At 45.3% G+C, this 18,907-nt stretch overlaps 1 protein-coding gene across 1 annotated transcript in view; it reads left to right on the plus strand.

Annotated features, from left to right (window-relative positions):
- The window catches only part of LOC102687755 (neurotrypsin), a 30,240-nt gene extending 13,500 nt beyond the window's left edge, over positions 1–16,740 (plus strand). Inside the window, exons 6-14 of the mRNA XM_015347872.2 lie at positions 2,138–2,285; positions 2,946–3,124; positions 4,018–4,159; positions 4,759–4,973; positions 5,722–5,863; positions 6,929–7,207; positions 7,726–7,848; positions 10,920–11,200; positions 12,529–16,740. Of these exons, the coding sequence (XP_015203358.1) occupies positions 2,138–2,285; positions 2,946–3,124; positions 4,018–4,159; positions 4,759–4,973; positions 5,722–5,863; positions 6,929–7,207; positions 7,726–7,848; positions 10,920–11,200; positions 12,529–12,848 (1,829 nt within the window). The 3' untranslated portion in view covers positions 12,849–16,740. The remainder of the gene's footprint in view (positions 1–2,137; positions 2,286–2,945; positions 3,125–4,017; positions 4,160–4,758; positions 4,974–5,721; positions 5,864–6,928; positions 7,208–7,725; positions 7,849–10,919; positions 11,201–12,528) is intronic.
- Positions 16,741–18,907: the final 2,167 nt, after the last annotated feature.

The following is an 18,907-nucleotide window of genomic DNA, read 5'->3' on the forward strand; positions in this document are numbered from 1 at the left end:
CAATAAGGCTAAAAACAGTGATCAGTCAAAGAACCGATGAGTTCAAAACAGCATAGAGGCTCAGAACATGAAAACATTCCTACGATTGCACATAATGCAGTATACAGACTTTTTGTATTAGTGTCAAGCTTTAACACAGAGATAACACAGCAGCAAAGCACTAGACTAAAACACATTAGTATTTTAATTAGTTATGCATCCTGTAAGATTGCACAGACAATCTCTTGGAAGTCTTACTTTCACACAGTGTGTGTTTGTGCTGTTAGAAAATGAAACCCAGTAATCAGATGGGCATTTTAATGTAGCACGTCTCCCTCTGACATGCACACATCCTAGTCTTTCCAGACGCACGACTGCAGACCTGCTCTTATTCCGATCCCTCTGATATGAACAGTTACTGTAAGAGCCTTTCCTGGGCAGAATGCATCCCGAGTGCTCTAGTATATTTAGAACAGCTGTGAATAATTCAGCCTGGAACATTAGGAGAGCGAGAGTTATCTGAGAATCCTGAGTTCTGGCAGGAGAGATTCCCCCTGGACACTCCTCATACGGCTCTCCCTCACAATAACAGCAGGCACACCAACAACATGCAAACTGACCTCTTTTACCCAGTTTTGCACACAGAACTTAATTACCACAGTTATATGTTGCCAATTCATAATGAGACACTATTCAAAGCTAAATATTGAAACCTTAAAGCATTTTTAATATGTATTTTTGGGAGTCATCATTTTTGGAATATGACGTTATAGACATTCTGTTAGTCTCCAGAAGGACTAGCAGGTATTGAAGAGCTTCTGCTGATTCATGATTCTGTTTGTTCTCAGAAGGAAAGTGACCAGCACTGCATTTAGAAAAAAGTCCATGCTTTTAAAATTCAGGTTAAACAAATCTTTTGATTATTTAGATCATGCACTGATGATTGACTAAATTAGTCAGCCAGTTTTCCTTTTCGGATATTAAGGGTTATAGTTCAAAAGCAGAAGTCAAAACTACAGAAGCAATAAGTATCCTAACCACTGTATTTGCTATTTCTCCCTGATGTAGATAGATAACTTTATTAGTCATATACAATTTCTTGCATGCCGTTACAGACAATACATTAAAATTAATTTAAGCAGTGAGTAAATAAAAAATAAAATGTGCCTCGATCTATTTTTTTCATGCGAGGGAACACAATCAGTGAATGCTCATATCTGTCAGCTCAGTTTTCTGTGGTGTCAAAACATTGATGATAAAATAATGACTGTTTTCCTTTTGCCTGGCTTTCTCATTTATAGTGTCTACAAGCAATCGACAGCATAGATAAGAATACAGCAATCTTTCATTACTTGACTAGGTTTTCTCAACCATACTGTGACATCTGGTGACATACCATGATGGAGAGCTCTGTTGGTTGTGTAATGTGGGTGTATTATGCTTCTGGTTGCAAAGAGCCATAGGCTTCGCTCCAGGCGAGGGGACAGGATTTAAAGGTACTTTTTGGGAATGTAAACTAGTGCTTATTATGTCTGTGAGAAGAAGCAGAGCACCCACTGTGTGCTTTGACTCTTGACAGCGTGCATCTAAAGCACCCTCTGTTTTAGTGCTTTTCTCGCCACTAGATGGTGCCTTCAATGTAATGCTGTATGGCAATTTTGGGTGCCAACAGCAGGTGTGGTTTCTGATGTTTCGAAACTGTGCTCAAGATATTTCGGTCACCCTTTTAGCATCCTAGGGAGGGCTGTGTAGCTCTATTCTCAGATCTCAGGGAATATTCACTGACCCGGATCATCTGACCAGCTAGGGGTCATCGCCCTGTCTGCCGTCCTCCTCGTCCACCTGCAGTTTGGGAATCTCGGAATGATAATGAAATGGGACAACAAACTGGGTTAGAAAATGCGATCACGTTAATATTGATTCAGATGTCGCTGAGTGAGATTAGATTTTGCTTTAATATGTTCAGATATAATGAAAAACATCCTAACCCACTATGTTTTTGACAATGAGCACACAAAGAAATCCCTTATTGTCCTGATCTGCATCTTTCTAGATCTACCCCACATTACCATCAATGTACAGTTTGGAATTGAAGTGGTTTGTGTGTAATGTGATTGGCCAAGTGTGTGTGTGTGCTGACTCTGTGATGGGTTCTCAGGCTCTGGTGCCCCCTTGAGGCTGGTGGGTGGAGCGGAGGACTTTGAAGGGCGTGTTGAAGTCTATCACAATGGCAAGTGGGGCTCCATCTGTGATGACCAGTGGGACGACATCGATGCTGAAGTGGTCTGTCGACAGCTGGGTCTGGGGTACGTACCTAAATTCCGGTAGTTCTCCATGGTGGAATAATTCGGCACCTCACCTTAAAAACAAGCGACAGCATTCCCTAACTTCCCTGATTAGAGTTAAGGTCTGCAGGACTGAGCTGTCAGTCTCTTATCCGAGCATGTTGCTTAACCTCCCTCCCCCACCTCTACATACAAGTGCACAGACTATACGAGTTGTTCTCTACATCCAGCTGAAGCCATGCGCTCTCTTTTATCACTCCTTCCATTATTACAAGGGGTGGGGACGGTGTTTTAATAGGGCTGCCAGCTCTTGTACTTGTGTTTTTTTTTGGGGGGGATCTTCCTTGTGTGAAACCCAGGTCTAGGGGTGGGGACCTATCGCTCTTGTGTGCAAACAAGACTTGGGTTTTTTTCCTGGGTTGATCCCTGTTATTTTCTGGAGTTCTTCTTATTCCAGGACAAATCTCTCAAGAGCGGACAGCCCTCTACCTTGTACTGTTCTCAGACCATTCTTTCAGCCAGTTATTCCCACCAGGACAGTCACAGTAAATCAACCAGCGGGGCTAGCGAGAGAACCTGCCCTGGCCCATACTATTTATGAGGTCACGTGACCTTTGCAGCACAGTGTCCCAGAGTGAATTGAACATGATGTGTAAGCTGGCCGTGTGCCCCTTTCTCCAGGGGCTTACCGAAGGCCTGGTCCTGGGCACACTTTGGCCAGAGCTCAGGGCCCATCCTGCTGGACGGAGTGCAGTGCACAGGCAACGAGCTCTCCTTGGAAGAGTGCCCCCACGGCGGCTGGGGGCAGCACAATTGTGACCACATGGAGGACGCGGGGGTGTCCTGTAACCCCTACACCGGTGAGGCCCACTCCCGCCACCACACGCACGCACACCACAAAACTCCACTGAGCTAGACGTGCATCACACACATTCCAGCAGGGAAACAGACACTCCCTTCGCACAGGCTTTATGACCTCCTGGAAGAAGCTAGGACCAGGTGATGGATATTTTTAGATATATAGTTAAATAATAACATGAATTCCTTGCATTTAAATAGCAATTGTATTCCCAAAAGATCCCAAATTACTTTAGCTATATGAAGGAGACCCACCTCTTCCATTACTGAAGTACAACACTGTCAGCAGTGGTTTGCAATTTCAGGTACAAAAGGAAGAGCGCCACCTACTGGGCCACCAACGCCAAATACAGCAGCAACCTGATTTTCCATATCAGTACTGAATAGGCCCAGCAGGTCTTAGCTTATATATTTGTTTTACTGTTTATATATTTGCTGTACGGCTCAATGTTATTCTACCTCTCACTGTTATTTAATTTCTGGCGTGTGTCTAGAATAGTATGTGAGTGGATGCTGTCTATTATTGGTTTTATGTCATTTGTTTGTATTGTATGAGCTAACAAAACCAAATTCCTGTCACTAGTTGTTACGGCAACAAAGTATTGTATTGAATTATGAGACTGTGGTCATAAAACCTGACGTGGATCAAGTCTTATTTCATTCTTTGTGCTCTCGCACAAACACATGCATAGGCAGGCGCACACACACCTATGCCCTTTCACTTACTGGCAAAGTCATTTCAACCCCCGCTTTCACACATACTGATACCCACGAGTCCGCACCAAAGAGTTGCACCCTGACATGCTCCGATTCGGGACGCCGGCGTCCGCTGTCGAAGCATCGCGGTGCTTGTGTGAGCAGCGCAGGGCCCCCCCTGCCTATCTGTGTGTGTTAGACGGCGTGGTGCGGCTGGTGGGGGCGGACAGCCCATGGGAGGGCCGGCTGGAGGTGTACCACGAGGGGGACTGGGGCTCTGTGTGCGACGACAACTGGACTGAGCTTAATGCGCAGGTGGTGTGCCGTCAGCTGGGCTTCAGGTGAGACAGAAGAGCGTTTCTCAAGAAACGGGAGTTTCCAGGGCCTTGTTTTTTTTAAGTATTTTCAGCTACCTTAGTTCTACCAAGCTATTTTAATAAAATAAACATTTAAACTGCTTAAATGGGCTGCCTGAAACAAAGAGGCATTGCACAACGTCATGATCATGACGATCTTGGTTAGAAGCATGAAAACTTCACTTGGTTAATCGTTTTTTGAAAATGAAAATTTTCTGTCACTGGATCTACGAGAGCACAAATCCTGAAAAAAATGTATTTTCACTTGAGGTTTACAGTTCTGATGTCATACATAGAAAGGTTAAGTGTGCATTGTGACCCTTTACCAGAAACCAAGTTGGCATTTTTATTCTGTTGCAGTCCAGCTGGGATTTCCCCGCCACTGGTATTTATTTACTTAACTCTGCTGATCAGCCCCAAAGTCTTTAAAGGACCTGCTAGGAAAATGACTTGAACTGGAATGCAATGGAAAGACCATTGTTACCTGATAAGAAAACAAGTGCTGGTCTGGAGCGTTCTCCCCCCTGATGGCAAGTGTGTGTCACTGCCATTCCTGTTGTTGTAATGCTCTGTTTTGCCTATAGAGGGCGAGCCAAGGTGTCTGCAGACGGGGCGTACGGGGAGGGCACTGGGCTCATCCTGCTCGATGAAGTGCAGTGTTCAGGGAGTGAACGCTCGATCCTGGACTGTCAGCATGGCGGCTGGGGGAGACACGACTGCTCGCACGGTGAGGATGTGGGCGTGATCTGCGAGAGGGAGGTGGAGAGCAACAAGATCCCAGGACCGCCACCTGCCACAGGTACACACAAAGCTGGGGAGAGCGGGTATACGTACACACACACAGCCGGGGTGAACTGGAAGAGTGTGGGAGCTTCCTCTATACATTTGCAGGCCGAAACATCAGGATCCCCCACCTGATTGGAAAGACCCCACCAGAAGCTATTCTTGCTTTTCCTAGCACATTATTCTGCAGGGGTACCTAAAACTGTGTCCAGTGAGTGTCTGTCCCCTTTATATAGGCACACTCTGCCATAGAAGAAATGGAGGATATAGAAATGAGGAGGAGGAGGGGGGCCACAAGCCTAAAATAGAGCAGAAAGTGAGCAGAGGACTTCAGTGTGTGACAGGCATTGGGGAGAAGGACAGAAAGAGCGAAAGCAACACAGGAGGAGAGAAAGGACGAGGTTGCAAAGGATGAGGAGAGAGAGAGGGAAAAATGAAGGAGTCAAGGAGAGGGGCCATTCAACAGAGTAGTCAGAGGCCATCTGGGATATTCATTTGGAGATGAATGTCGGATCAACTAATAAGTAGGGAAATTGTTCCGTGAGAGCGTCAAGAAAAACGCAGGGCTGTCTTGACAGAGAAGTCAAAAAGGCATGTTGCTGTGAATGAAGGAGAGGGTAACACGAGTGACCTAGAGACTGAGGAGAAGATAAGGAGCGTCTGTTTCAAAGTCCAAACAGCAGGGTGCCCGTTGAGAAAGAGAACACCTCTGTACAGCGTGACAGCCGTGGCCCGTGAGAAGCTGACAAGTGTTCTGCTCGCAGAGCCGCTGGTTCGCCTGGTGGCCGGCGAGAGCCGCAGGGAGGGCCGTGTGGAGGTGTTTCTGGACGGCCAGTGGGGGAGTGTCTGTGATGACGGCTGGAATGACCGCAATGCCGCCGTGGTCTGTAGACAACTGGGATTCACGTAAATATCTGTTTTGCTTGTCAAAATGTGGGAATCCAAGAATTTTTGGAGCCCTACTGCATAAAATAGAGTTTGTGCAGCATATCATGGGCATGAAAGTAGTAGAGGGGATGTTTTCTTTAATCAGTGTGACAGAATGACCTGTGCCCTGCTTACTGGAGCACATTCACCCACAACTACATACATTTCACAATAAGGCTGCTGTTTAAATAAGCATTTCACTTATCTCACTGACTTTTACTAATTTGCATCTAATGATTTATTTCATGGATGCACACATGCAGGTTGATTGTTGGAAACACAGCAATGTAAAGTTATCACAACACCCATTACACACATACTTACATAAACAAACAGCATCGACCATTTACATCCCATTCTTCAGGCCCCAAGGAAGCAGAACCTCAGCTGGAGGCTGTCTTTGTAGGTGCCTGCACAAAAAAAATGTCTTATGTGAGGGACCTAATACAGAAAAGAGCCTGCTCTCTGACCACAGGGCAGATTAGTTTGGGGGGTCTGAGTAAGGGAGTTTCAATAGTAGTGGAGTATAGGAGCAGTATGTGTGAGAGCCTTGTGTTAAGGCTATATATTTTTCAGCCATCTAAATGTTTAACTACTGGGTGTTCTGCACATTGTTCATGGTTTCTGGGAGTGGGGATCATTAAATCAGTGCACTTAATTGCTACTGCTGGCCTGTCTATCATTTGCAGTATGTTTTGTGGGAGACCTGTACCCACGTCTACCCACACCCAACACTGGGTTGTGAAAATAAGGCTATAATCTATTGTACTATTTACTTATCTTAGTCCACTAAGTAATCAAATAAATACAGAAGGGTTTGTGCTGGTTATGCCTTTCCCATAAAAAGAGAGAAGCCTCAGGGGCCTAATTGCCTCACTACTTTGGGTAGGCCTACTGAAAAGTCTCATCTGAGTAGGCCTCCTTCACAACAGTGTCCACAGGGACAGACAGCCTGAGGAGAGATAAAAACTCAAGCAGGTGTGCCCACCCTTCCCTCTCTCGCCCTCTCCCTTGGCCCATGTTCGTTCTGTCTCTCCTCGGCAGTGGGGTGGCCAAGGCACGCTCCATGGCCTACTTTGGTGAGGGCCAGGGCCCCATTCATCTCGACAACGTCAAGTGCTCGGGGCACGAGGCATCTGTAGGCCAGTGTCCGGCGGAGGTACAGAACGGCCACAACTGCCGGCACAGTGAGGATGCCGGAGTGATCTGCGACTACACGCCCGAGACACTGGGGGAGAGTGAGGGGTCCCCCCAGTCCTGCGGCTTGCGGCCCAGTACTCAGCGACGCAGAAGGAGGATCATTGGAGGGGGAAAATCATACAGGTAGCCTGGATCACTCAGGAATCTCGGCAAGCCCTGGCAGCTCAAGAGGTCCATTAGCCTTCAGACCACACCTGCACTGCTTCAGAACAACTTCCTTTACACAGCTGTTTTGTCCACTTTAAAGTTTCACAGGCTGTAGCCTCCTGCATACGTGTTGAGACCCAGTACTGGATGTTTTGTTTTCCTTGTGTTGCCCTTATTATTTTTATTGAGTTTTCAAGACAAGTAAATGGCAGAAGTGAGAGAAAGGACAGACTTCTAATGAAGTCAGAAGAAAGAGGAGGGAGACAAAGGCATTAAAAGTCTGAATTGGATAATGTGGTCATGCTGAATGGCCAATGTGATAGCTATATAATCAAGTTTAATTTAGGTGCACTTTCTCAGTGTTTCTCTCCCCCTTTTCTCTCTTTTGTAGTCTCTCCCCCATTTTGTTCTTTCTTTTCTCATCTTATCTTGACCCCCCACGTACGTTTCTCTTCGTTACTCCCTCTTTCTCAGTCTGTTTCTTTCTCTGACAGGGGCGACTGGCCATGGCAGGTCTCTCTCTGGCTGAAGTCGCAGTCTAAAGGTCATCACCCGCTGTGCGGTGCCACACTCATCAGTGCCTGCTGGGTCCTGACTGCTGCACACTGCTTCAAGAGGTGAGCTGGCCCCCCCTGGTGGACATGAGGGGAATTAGGCTGAGGTGGAGATCTTTCTGTTGTTCCACTGCTCAGGAGCACAGCTATATTCAGGGTTTTTGGGCAATATCGCAGTCATGTCTGAGCGCCTAGAGAGAAGTGACTTTCCTAACTTTCTTCCTATCTGATTCTCAGGCTTCTTTCCTTACACCATGTGTGTGTCTCCCTGGCTCTCATCATTAATAGTGTTCTGCTCTATGGATGCTCAAGCACCCCAGATTTTTTTGGTTATATATATGTTCTGCTTCATATGTGTTTGGGAGATTGCCCAAGAATTGCACTGGCACAATGCAAAATAAAAAATGTGCCTTGAACCTAGATTCAGTCATCAACTTATCTAATAATAATAATTCCTTACTCTCCACTCAAAGAGCTTTACAGGTAATGGGGAATCCTCTCCACCACCACCAATGCGCAGCCCCCATCTGGATGATGTGACAGCAACCATAGTGCACCAGTACTCTCACCACACACCAGCTATCAGTGGGGAGAAGAACACAGGGATTAAGCCTATTCATAGATGAGGATTATTGGGAGGCCAGGGTGACACCTCTACTCTTTTCAAGAAACGCCCTGGCTGGGATTTTTAATAACCACAGAATCAGGACATTACTTTACGTCTCATCCGAAGGATGGCGCCTTTTTACAGTATAGTGTCCCTGTCAGTATACTTGGGCGTTAGCTTCTCGGTCTTTTGGCCAAGATCAAGTGTGAGCGCCCCCTACTGGCCCCACTAACACCTCTTCCAGCAGCAGCCTTAGTTTTTCCCAGGTGCTCTCCAATCCAAGTACTGACCAGGCTCACATCTGCTGAGTTTCAGTGGTTTTCCAGTTGTGAGTTGCAGGGCTGCTGGCCAAATCATTATCTGTTAATTATGATTCAGTTGGTTTGTGGTTTAGCAACCTGTCATAATGAACTCATAAGCAGTAAGTAACAGACATTGGATCTGATAAGGTGTCTGTATCATCTCTGCCAACAACAACAAGTGAGCTTAGCAGGATATAAAGTGTATATATTTAAAAATTGGATACATTTGCAATTAGAAAACCAGCTACACAAGCCCAACAAGAGTACCTGTCCTTAATGTGACTTCTGGTTTCGAAAGCGCGAACGACCTGCCTGTCACTGCAAAGCTTGCCACAAACTAATGAACTTGCAAAACATGTCATGAGAGAAGGAAAACGCAATGCAATTTCAGCACTCCGTATTCATGATGTTTTCTGTTTCACTGGTTGCCGAACACTCTGTAAATAACTTCATTAGCAGGAGCACAACAAAGGAACGCACCCTCCTTCACAACAGTGTGAAGCTTCATGAATGTCAGACGTTCTGTACTGGTTTTCACCATTAATGAAGGTAAAGGGGATGGGAAGAGAAGCGCTTCAGTAATTTTAGAACGCTCGCTCCAGGGTTATTCATTTCCAAGCAGACTAACAGGAAAGCGGATTAAATAGGGATTTGGAGAGTTTAAGAGGAGGTGTGGATGTGCAGTGCTGTTCTGAGGTGAATGCTAGTTTAACTCCTGCATGTGTGACCGTCGTGGTTCCACGCGGGCTCGTCCCCCCCGCCGCTCCACCCTGCCCGTTTCGTCCCGCAACACCTGGGGGGTGAACCCGGGTCTCCGGCGTAACGCAACAGGGAGCCAGCCGCATGAGTTAAAGGAGACCTCCCCCAGCCCAGGCAGCAGAGGTCCCTGCGACACGCGGGGTGGGGGGGGATGACGTCATCTTGTCCGAACTAGCTAGGCTACACATGGAAGCTAGATGCAGTGTGAGACAGTTAGTTGTGTGCTTTTGCTTATGTCTGGTTTGGCACCCACCTCCTGGCCTCTGCATGTGTTTAACGTTTGACTCAAGAGGGTACATTTCACAGATAGGTGAAAAGGCAAGCATGCAAAGGGCGTGAAGCTCAAAATGAGCCAATAGTGTGAAGCACAAATCCAGTGTTATGCTGGCTATTGAACACATGTTGCAGAGACAGTCTTGTGAAATCGTCTCTCTTATGTTGTGGCAGGTCGCTATGACCCCCAGCTGTGTTTTTAGTTTCTTTTTGATGTTTTCCCAAGTGTCATTTGTAGTTGGTCCCCCATGTAAAGAAAGTCATCAAGCCATCTGGCAAATTTGTAGTAGGACTGCTCTCTGGCCCATATGTATCCTGTACTGTCCCTCTGAACATTGTCTGCATCTCTGGGTTGACATCCTTACTGTTGTTTGTATTCCATCAATGTCTGTCTCTGACTGTCAGTCAGTGTCTAAGATTTTTGTGCTTTTCCCTCTCTTCGCTCATGCTTTGGCTACTTTAGTTTCCCTTTAGGAAAACAAGAAAGTTACAACCACGTAGAAGCCATGCATCCTATCTAGCCTCTCTAGGTTATCAGCTTTGTCAAAATGGCTGGGTAGTTTGTTCCATACTCCAACAACCCTCTCTGCAAAAACTTCCCCCCATTCCCAGTTTTTAATATGCTTCTCTGAAGTTACCTCATGTATTTTGATTTTAAATCCTTGAATGGGGTCCTCTGCTGAAAGGTTTGGTTTGTTTGTCCTGTTGGTGCAGGACAAAGGGCCCTTTTCTGAGCCTGAGAGAAGGTACTGTATCTGGTTCCTCTTCTCTGGACTGATTCCAGCTCAACAATATCTTTTTTGTAACATCTATCCACTCACCACTTCTTGCAGTCGAGGAAAAGGAGCGAGCAACAGGCACAAAGCAGGACACACACTGGACAGGACGCCACTCCATCACAGGGCAGGCACACAGACACAGACACAGACACAGACAGGCACACACTCACACCAGGGCCAGTTTTTTTCAGAAGCCAGTTAACCTACCAGTTTGTTTTTGGACCGGAGCACCACACAAACGTGGGGGTACGTGCTCATTCCACGCAGGTAGTAGCAGGAATTGAACCTAGGGACCCAGTGCTGCTTGGCAGCAATTTTGTTTGTAATATGATGGCCAACACTGTACAAGATATTCTAAATGTGACCCCCCCGGGGCGCTGCAGTCACAGTAACAGCCTCCGTCCTCTCACTTAGGTTCGGCTCCGACCCCTCTCGCTATGTGCTGCGGCTGGGTGATTACCACACCGAGGAGCAGGACGACTTTGAGCGTCGCCTCTCGCCGGAACGCATCGTGATCCACAAGAAGTACAGCCCCCAGGGCTGGGAGTACGACATCGCGCTCATGCGCTTACGAGGGCCGGAGGGGCGCTGTGTCTCCTTCAATCCCCACACCAATGCCGCCTGCCTGCCCGCACAGGGCAACAGGTGGGGCAAGAGACCCGCGGCCTGCATCATCACGGGCTGGGGCATTACAGGTACGCTGCGTCCCCCCTCCGTTCTGTGTCACACCTCAGGGCCTGTGTGAGGGCCTGTCTGTCGAACATGCTCAACTAAAGTCAGTTCGTGTTTTATTAACGTCTGGGGGGAAGTTTGTTTTATGGCAGAGTCTGACAAAAACAGACAAACGTCACCAACAAAGAAGACTCAACAATAGTGTTTCACAAAATAAGAGTTAATTGAGAGTGGGATTAAAGAGGGCATATTTCCTGACGCTATCACCATTACCCCTGGGGACACAGAGGCATGTCCCAGTTGGAAGTAGTGTAAATTCACAATGGAGGGGGTGAGACACACACTCCATAATGCTCTTAGCCGTCTTTACAAACCCTTTGTTTGTAGAGGGCACTTATGAATTTTTATGTTATTGGCCCAAATAATTCTGCTTCCTATCCTCATTATTTCCCAACCTTTTACAATTAAAGGTACTGAAGTGGCCTAACCAGCAAGTGAGATGGCATGTTAATTGTTAATAAGTGATTTGTCGAAAACTGCTTTCAAGTAGCTGAGCTTCCTAAGAAAACACTGTTGGACATTTATATACAGTAAATGGTGTTACAACATTTTTCTTATCTCAGGTTTTTCTCTATGACCAGTCCCAAGTACTTATAGTCGCTGACCACCTCTACAGTCTGACCATTAATTACAGTAGGCTGGAGGGGTGTTGCAAAATAAATGATAAGGTCTTCTTTTAAAGCATTTAACATCAAAGAGAAGAAATAGCATACCATGCCATTTAGTAAAAACATTTAGAATGAGCCCATGATGATTTTCTGAGTCCTTTAATAAGCTAACCAGGGCCGTGTATTCAGTAAACTTAATAAGATGCCTGTGTGCTCTTACCATAGTTTGTATACAAAATGTACAATAAGGGGAACAAGACACAGCCCTGTGGTGATCCAGTAGAAGTGTAGTGTATATCAGATAGCCATTTCCACACTTGGGCCTTTAAACATATTTTTTATGAAGTCTAGAGCCCATCTTAACATGTTACAGTTTCATTTGAAGTTCTTTGAAAGTTCCTGGACAAGCAAGAGGAGTTGAATTGTATTGAAAGCAGATGAAAAGTCAAGGTTTAGGTTTAAGGTCAGAAAATCTCAGATTAATAACATGAGAAATGTTACAGATCAGGAATTTTGGATTTCTGGCCGTTTCCTGAAGGATGCCAGTGGACCTTCAAGAACATGTTGGCTGGGTAGCTTGTTCCAGACTTGTTCCAGTTCAGATTTATAAGTGCGTGTGGTCACGATGCTGTCAGTCCGTGATGTGCTGCAGTGTAATGTCTTTCTCCCTCTCTCTATGCCAGACTCGGAGTACTCTCGCACTCTGCTCCAGGCCTGGGTTCCCCTGCTGCCCGCGTGGAAATGCCAAAAACGATACGGCAGCCGCTTCACCAGTCGCATGCTGTGTGCGGGCAGCCTCTCCGACCACCGGCGGGTGGACAGCTGCCAGGGGGACAGCGGGGGCCCCCTGGTGTGCCAGGGGGAAGGAGGGCATTGGGTCCTCACTGGGGTCATCTCCTGGGGTCATGGCTGCGGTGACCCCAGTTTCCCAGGAGTGTACACAAGGGTCAGCAGGTTCTTGCGCTGGATTGAACAGGTCACACGGAGCCCTGCGAAGAACTGAGACTGTGGTGTCCCGAGGACACAACCGACACCTCTGGGCTGGTGGGGAGGGGTACATGCAGGGTGGGTTGGGGGCATGGGAGGGTCATGGCCTGTCTTAGCTTCAATACTATCATTGACCTGAATTTGTGCACCAAAATCCTCTGTTACGGACATTTTAAGAATACTGATCGGTTCCTGTTGCTACATTTCATAACTGCAAACTGGTGTCCAATAGAACAGAACAGAATGTACTGTAGTTCTGATGTGAAAATGAGACTTTAGTGTGAAACTTCAAATACACTTAGGTTTAAGGTAAGAAAATCTCAGATTAGTAATATGAGAAATGTTACAGATCAGGAATTTAGGATTTCGAGCCGTTTCCTGAAGGATGCCAGTGGACCTTCAAGAACATGTTGGCTAGTTAGCTTGTTCCAGACTCTCGCAACCCTTTATGGACTATCCTGTGAGATCTGGGACAAGAGGCCACTGTTGTGATGCAGGACAGGGAACTAGAGGTACTTCTTTGTCCAAAAAAGTCTTACATTTTGTGAATTACTGTACCTGGCTAGCTGCTCTCTTGCAAGCTCTGATGCCCTAGCAACAGAAAAGTGCAAATGTGCAATATTAGCCTAAAAACCGTGCAAGGAAAACTGTTGGGAACAAAATAAGTAGTGGCTATAATTAGTTCAACCAAACCACAGTGACTAGTGGGGGAAAAAATGTTAAAAGAGTTATTTTGATGCAGATTTTAGGTGAATTCTAGTATGTTATGTCTAAAATAACATTTCTCAAGGGGATAGGAAAGCATTCACTGTTTATGGTTTTAAACCTGAGCTCAGTTCACATCAGTAACATTCCATAGTCATGCATGCATTACAAATATACTCCTGTCTGTTACCTCTAATCTAATACACTTTTCATCTGTTTACAACACTTAACTGAGCCAAGCTGCAGCTTCAGACATATTGTGTGCTGGAGATCACTGTGCCTAGAGAAAAGGAAATTTGGGGAGAGCAGATGAAGGTCTATCAGATCTTCTCCTAATGAACTTAAACATTTTGAAACAGGCTTGTTTCATTAAAGCCACATGCCACAACTTGGAAAGACATTCAGGAGAAATGTGCTGGTCCTTCTTTTGAAATTTTGAAATTACACATTTGGGTTTATTCTTTCCGTCCCGGTGCATTAGGAAAGTTGTCCTTCATCAGTTCATTCTGGTCCAGATGCAAGTGAGGCTTAGGTGAAGGGCTGGGTGCTGTCAGTGTTGCTTTGCTCTGACCTGTGCAGTAACCTCATTTGTTGACTGTAGATCAGCTGTCAGTCTGTGGTTGATCTGTAGATGATATGCTGTAGATCTGTGGTTGATCTATAGGTGATATGCTGTCAGTCTGTGGTTGTTCTGTAGATAATCTGCTGTTAGTCTGTAGAGGAGGTTCAAAAGGTCTTTGCTGAAGACCCCATGTCTGTCAGCTGGGTCTGTATCCTATAATGCAGCACTGTGAGGGTGCACTGATCGTACTGCTTGTCAAGAAAGCACAGGATACACCCCTGTATGTGAGCTGGCAATTTGTCAGGTAGTTTCCAATCACTGCGTAAGAAACTCGAAGTAGCCATTTTTCATTATTGAGCTAACCCGCAATGCATTGATTCCAAAAAGAAAAAACACATTTGAACAGGCATGTCATTTTTGCATTGTTTGTTTTGTCTTGGTAGGCAGTGCCTAACCTGACTGCACATCCCTGAAGTCTTCATACTGCACCTGCAAACAGGCTTTGCATGATTAGAAACCTTTCAGAATGAGCTTTAAGTATGGGGGAAAATGTCAGTCTGTGTCAGTAGGCTGATCACAGCTCCATTCATTTTAAATTGATCGCATGGCACATAAAATTATCCACTTAAATTACATTTGCAGTTCAATCTAATTGTAAGGTGACCTTAAATGAATGTTACCTGTGTTTTAACAGTTTAACAGTTGCTCCAATTAAGTTTGGACACAGATGATTACGGTAGCTCTTTTGTTGAGTCTTTTTTGCATCTGCAGTGATTTACTGTATATCCTCTTTCTTCTGTATGCTCTCCCTGCTGCGCTGTACTGGGACCCTGCGAACGCATTTAATTTTTTGTCAGTGGATTTGTGAGGTCCAGCACTACAGTGTTGTTCAGAATGTTACATTTCTAACCATCTCACCCAATTCTCAAAGGTCCTTGTGTTTACAAATAGGAATACTTGAGCCAAAATGAAGTCAAATAGTTTCAGTATTCAGCTGCTCTTTCACTTCCATTGCACATTCCTGTTATTTAAATATGGAGTTTTTGTTCTTCTTTTTAAAGGTTCAAAATTTCCTTTAGGGTTAGGACTGTTAACATTTCAGAATCCTCATTATTTCCCTTTTGTATTCCACTATATTCGTTTACAGTATTTTACAGTATTTTTGTTTTAGGTTAGCAGCTATGAACTGCTATGAGTAGAACATCCAGCAGGTGGCGATTTTGTGTATTTCACTAGGCTGTGTGCAAGTAGTCGGCGATAATCCTTTGTGCTGTATTGTAATTTTGTACTTTTGCCTCCTCCTTTGTTTATTTTAATTGCACTTTCTTAGACATACCAGATGTTAGGCAACGTGGTCAGAAGCCTAGATTGTACCAGAAAAAATCCATCAAAAGTCATCCGTCTTAGTGCAAAGTGAGGATGACAGGACTGTAACATCTCTGCATTCCTAGTGCAGGAGAACCACAGTTCGATATAGTCCTGTGTGGAATGTGGTAACCGAATGTGTTTGCCAAGTTCGTCCTGTCCAGTGCCGCTAGTTATCTGGTCAAGACACAACCATGAAATTATGTTTTGTTTCACTGACCACCCTCATCTCCGAGTGGAATGAGCAGAAGGAATGTGCTCACTTCAATTTCCTGTCATCACAGAATCCCTTTCCTGTGATTTCTTTTTATACGATCTGTTTAGAAGGTTCTGTGCTCCCTTCTTCTCCCTCACTCCTTTGCACTCTTTATATAGAAACAAAATCCTGTGGTTTCTTCAAAGTGTTTGTGTAAATACTTAAAGCTATTTATGTTTACTGATGTGAAGTCTTCATGCATCCTGGTGTAACCTGAAGTTTTTGAAATGAGGACCCAGAGCATCTCTTATACTGGGAGGTACAACAGAACAAGTATCAGGAGGACTGAAAGTTCTGAAGGGACGTCCTGCATGGAGCTGCCATTGGTCTGGAGAGTTCAGTGACATTCACAGAAGTCCTGATGGGACTGTCTGAGCTGATGGCCAACTGCTCACAGTGACTGGATGAAGCCCAGGTTCCGTATTCCTGCCAGGCAGAGGGGTGTGTTGTCCAATCCCCATCCCCTTGCCAGGTCCTGTGTGACTCCAGAAGGGGTTGACCTGTCTGAGTTCTAGCAAGGCCTGGGCCTGCTTCCTCTTCAAGGGGTGACCACCAGACATGGTCCCTTTGTCACAAAGGCCACCATAGCAGATATAGGATTCTAATGCATCCTGACCCATCTGGATTCAGTTTCCTCTTCAGACAGCGCTTGATCTGGCATGTCCTGACTGCTAAGAGCCGAGAAATGGGCAAATACAGAACTCGCAGTTCATTCTCGACTGGGCTGTGCCTCAGAGCTCAGGGCAGGTCACTGACATGGCCTTGCATTTCTGCCAGTTTGATTCCCACCTTTGGCCTGGTACGCCACGCTTTTCTTTGGTGAGCTGCCACAAGTACAGTAGATAGAGAGACCTGGACTGTCTAAAGATTAATTCTGATTGCATGCAGTACTACCTGCTATCTGTCTGGTCCCCTGTATTTACAGTAACCTTTGCCTCATACTATGATTTCTTTGGATTTGTAAAGTGCTTTGAATATTTTCATGTGAGAAAGGTGCTAAATAAATTAGTCCTAATTGTGCGTCTGGTGTGAGAAATTGCCCAGCTTTATACAGAACCTCTTGCCGATTCCTGTGAATCTTTGTTTAGAAAGTTCAGTGAGTGCACACGGTCATTAGATGACAAAAAAACAGTCTATATTTAGGCTTTCTTTTATACTGAGTTTCTTTATTAATACCACATGCACCGTTTTGGGATTCTGCTCAGTGTTTATGTGGCTCAAATCCAAACATACTGACATTGCTGACAGCTAGCACTTGTAGCATTTGTTTAAATTGACAACATTCAAATAATGTTTGCCAATTGTAAAGGGTGTTCATCCTGCCTAACCTCTTTTTGCTTCACAATTAGTCATACATGTAATCTTTTTTTATGGAGTCTTTGAGGCACTGACCTGAGAAAACATTGCCATAACCTTGGATCTCATCCAGGGAAGTTATGCTCAATTGCCTTTAGCTATGATATGGTGCAAGACTGTTTTGTTTCACAGAAGATGCAGTAAGTAGGTGTAACGGTTAACTCCTTATCCCCAACTCCTAGCAGAAACAAATTGTAAAGAGAAAAAAGTTTTGTGATTCATTCTTGCCTGTTTTGTACTTCAAAATCGAAATATGGAAATGTCGAAGTCTGATTAAATTAAAAGTGGAGTTCTGAACAGGTGTTCCACCATTCTGCTATGGGGAGAGTGGGGGACCATGTATTTACTGTACATTGATGACATTGTAGATCTATCTGGCTATTCAATAGTGTCATCAGAGACACACACCTCCTGGTGACATCATTGTGCAGTTAAGGGGCCATCTGTTACTGGTCGTTGGCCCAGGGCTAGGGGTCGGTTTAAGGTGAGGATGGAGTTTTAGGATAGAATTAAGTTTAAGGTTGGGACGAACGTGAGTAGAGAAGGTATCAGATAAGCTATGTTGCGTGTGTGGTGAAATAAACCAAACTGTTTTTAGGCAGTTGTTACATTGGAGATGCTGAGAGAACCATGAGGGATTACAGTTGTAACTGTCATTATGCTGGGTTCATCTTCACTGTAGGATCCCCATGTGGACATATCCAGACAACCTGCATCTGACTTCAGATTACCACTTAGAATTAAATGACGTGGACTGGGATCTACACCACCAGACTCTCAGGGCTTCTGGATTCTGAGTGTATCACGTCCTGCTAGCTTTGCAGGATACAGGACAGTATAAGTGCGTATTAAATCTATTAGCACAATAAATGTAACATTACTTGTAATAGGGTAGAGCAAGTAACTATTTTTCTTAGAGGAAACAAAAGTATTCAAAATATGTTAGAACACAGGTGCTATCCATTTTAGGCAGGTTATCCTATATTTTGTTTCTGTTTCATATAGAGAAAACTCAGGTCCCTTAGTGTATTTTCTGTGGATATGTTCTAATTTTGAGCTAGTGCAGTACCTTCATTTAACTGAAGTGAAAGGTGTTAATTGCCATTTCCCATTTTAAGTTGCGTACAGGGGAATTATTCCACAGCATTTCATCAAGAAAAATAAATCTCCTTTCTAGGTAACCATTCCTTCCACGAGTTGCATTAGAGAAAGAAGAGTTGTAATCCCCCCTCTTCTGTGACCGGCATGAGAGAGACGAGGACCGTACGCGCACCCTCTGAAACACACTGTTGGGATATCTGCCCTTGTTGCACAGTGAAGCTCCACAGTGTCTCGAGCAGTTAGGAGCCTGGCAAACCACAGAGGTTGCTGTGACGGGGCAGGCCAGAAATGTCCTGGTTTACCTAACCCTAGTGTTGCTATACCAGTTTTGCATTGCCACTGTCACGACCGGTTCTTTCCGGGCCCTATGCAGACGACACAATCCGGAGTAGTGAGGAAACACTGGGGGAAAAGTCATGCAGGAGATGGGAATGGAGAAAGGGGGCGTGTCCTTGGTGCGCAGGTGTCCAGGGAGAGTGAGTCCGGGGCAAACAATCCAGGAAGAAGTCCAAACGGGGAATCCAAAACACAAGCATAAGTCCATGACCAGGCGATCCATCCAGAAGATTAAAAACGGGAACTGGGTCGGGACCAGCAGGGAGAACAGGAACAGAAAGTTAAAAACATAACGGAGTCAGACGCATCAGGACCCGGGCTCACATGAAACGGAAGTCAATGTAGACCCCTGATTATCGTTTGCATCTGGCTTTTAAGGGGGAACGGAAAAGGG

This window comes from Lepisosteus oculatus, chromosome 4 (genome assembly GCF_040954835.1).
Source record: "Lepisosteus oculatus isolate fLepOcu1 chromosome 4, fLepOcu1.hap2, whole genome shotgun sequence".
NCBI lineage: Eukaryota > Metazoa > Chordata > Actinopteri > Semionotiformes > Lepisosteidae > Lepisosteus > Lepisosteus oculatus.